We start from the raw sequence: 2697 nt of genomic DNA, 5'->3' as shown, positions 1-2697 counted from the left end.
TTTTTTTTTTTTTTTTTTTTTTTTTTTTTTTTTTTTTTTTTTACTTTTCTTTCTTGTTATTTTTTTTTTTCCTTAAATAGTCCCCTTGAAGGCAAAGAGCTGTATGTGTTAGGCAAGTCTTCTTTTATGTCACTACAGATTAAGGCAGGGCACCTCTGTTTCTTTGCAGGCATACCACTGATTCCCACAGAACCTGCATTAGAGCCACCAGGTAAGGAGCCATACCCGGGGATTTGGGGAGTGCTACAATTTTAAACAGCAAAATTAGCATCCAACAATACAAGCCTGAGCCCATTTATCCCAGCTGCTAGTACATGGACTACCAAATTGACAAAAACCCCAGAGGTGACTTTTGTTTTTATTAAGGGGCTGTGTGTGGATTCTGCAACTGGTCCAACTCTTTCTCCATTCAGATTATGTAGGTTAGTTACTAAGGCTTCTTCCAAACTTATGGTAGTGGAGTTGGCTTTCAGAAGATGTATATAATCCAGGTTTTGTCTGGAACTTTCCTTGATATTTTGGATTCTGTCCAGACTTCTGAGGTAGTATTTGGGGCTCCTACCCTCATATTCCTCCCTCATTGTGAAACTTGCTCCATGAAATGATTTCATAATTCCACTCATAGAGACTTGCTGAGATTAATATGCTTCTCCTGGGTTGTGATTTACAAAAGTTTAGTTTCAGATACTTATATTTGGTTAGCCTCAGTTGTATAATATGCCTGGTTCTCTCTGGGCACTTGGTTAGGGTGGGGATGTTTTAAGCTCATAGCCTCTATCTTAATATAAGTAATTGTTGTCAAAGTATTGCAAAACAAAGAGCACTCCATGTGTATAGCTTCCACCAAGCACGGATCAAAAGTATTCGGAAAAATATTCCTGCGGGTTAATGACATATAGAATGTTCCTCTTATGTAGTAACATAAAATATAAACATATAAAATGTTCCTAAAATATAAGCTAAATTATTGTTCATGTAGCTTTTATATTATACTAGGCATAATGAGATTGACAAAGTGATCCTGAAGCATTTGAAAATACAAATATTCTGGAATAGTCAAAATCATCTCCAAAAAGACCCAGGGAATGTGGAGAGTCACATGTCTCAGTTTTAAATGTCCTGTGTTTGTCACGAGATCTCAGCCAGCACAATTCTACAGTCAGATACTGCTGGTAACCCCCAGGATGAATTTAACATCATTGAAAGCAATATTGACCTGGAAACAATGTGTTATTTGCGTTGAGAAACATGCAACCACCAGTTACTAGATTCCTTTCTGATTTTGTGTTGTGACTAAATGAGAAATTGATATGATTTTACTTCAAAAATGACATTTAAGTCTTTATTAAACCTCACTCTCTGCATGAGTCAACATCTAGACATATGATAACATGAACACTGTTTATATGATCAATGAGTGGATTTTTAACTGTTTCTCAAGTTAAAGACTATAAAATAGGACACATGTAATGTTTAACTGCAGAATTCACTAAAATTGTATAAGTTATCTTGTAGATTATGATAGACTGAAAATTTCTCTTAAAAAATGTGTATGTCTTCATCTCCTATTGGTCTATGTGTGGCATTTCATGGCAAATGGATTTAACTGATGTGAAGTGGTTGATTGATTTGTGACTGGACTTTGACCTGGGAGTCTTGGCCTGAATTATCCACATGGGTCCAATGTAGTCACCAGGTCAGGAAAAATGATGTGACAGCAGACATAGGAGAGAGGGAGAGAGAGAGACAGAGTGACAGAGTGAGAGAGAGAGAGAGAGAGAGAGAGAGAGAGAGAGAGAGAAGGGAACATGAGCCAAGGACTCCAAGTAATCTGGAAAGACCAAGGAAACAGTCTCCCCTAGAGCTCACAGAAAAAAGCTATACCAATGCATTGATTTTGGCAATCTCATTTCTAAAGCTACAATATTATAAATTGCTGATATTTTAAGTTTCTAAAATTTGTGATAATTTGTAACAGCAACGGGAACCACTGTGCAGTCTTTTTAAATCCTGTAAATGATAAATTACATTTCCAGCTAGGGAAGACTCCAGCCACTTGACTTGGCTATCCTGTTGTTCTTCAGACTGAGTATTTTAGGCACGATGTCAGTACTGATATAGAATGTTAGAAAGTGTCTTGCAGATAAGCCTGTTGAGCCTGTGTGTCGGTCTCTCCATCACACTCACACTGGGTTGCCACATGGTCCTACAGAGCATCATCTGTTCTGCCTGAAAAGAGACCAAGCTGGGGGTTGACAAGTGAAAGGGACTAGATTCACAATTTAACATTGAAACCCAGTGGGGTTTTGTAGCTCCTGAGGGGTATTTGGTGATTCCCTTGATATTTTTATCTGTTTAGATAGTTGTGCTACATCATTCTATCAATGAGACTGTTTATAAAAAATATCACTAAGTGGTGGTATTCTAGAATCAGGAATCCTGAGTTAGAATTTGCCCATGCTATTTACCGGATTTTTCAATGGCTTCATTTCTACATATGCAAAATTACAAAGTTATAGGCTCAATGTCCTTTATTTATGGCTAGAAACCAAATATGAGTGAGTACATCCCATGTTCCTCTTTTTGGGTCTGGCTTACCTCACTCAGGATAGTGTTTTCTATTTCCATCCATTTGTATGCAAACTTCAAGAAGTTCTTGTTTTTTACTGCTGAGTAGTACTCTAATATGTATATATT

General features: G+C 37.1%; 1 protein-coding gene across 4 annotated transcripts in view; it reads left to right on the top strand.

Moving 5' to 3' along the window:
* The window catches only part of Otogl (otogelin like), a 121477-nt gene that overhangs the window by 87882 nt on the left and 30898 nt on the right, over nt 1-2697 (top strand). For 2 of the 4 annotated variants that reach the window (XM_050135533.1, XM_050135530.1), the window contains 2 exons: nt 170-240; nt 2300-2303. In XM_050135533.1, coding sequence (XP_049991490.1) covers nt 170-240; nt 2300-2303 — 75 coding nt within the window. The remainder of the gene's footprint in view (nt 1-169; nt 241-2299; nt 2304-2697) is intronic. The other 2 variants (XM_050135532.1, XM_050135531.1) reach the window with 1 other exon arrangement.

The sequence above is a fragment of the Alexandromys fortis genome, unplaced genomic scaffold, assembly GCF_014885135.2.
Source record: "Alexandromys fortis isolate MF-2015 unplaced genomic scaffold, M_Fortis_MF-2015_v1.1 scaffold_24, whole genome shotgun sequence".
Taxonomy (NCBI): Eukaryota; Metazoa; Chordata; class Mammalia; order Rodentia; family Cricetidae; genus Alexandromys; species Alexandromys fortis.
This window is presented reverse-complemented; position numbering and strand designations above follow the sequence as displayed.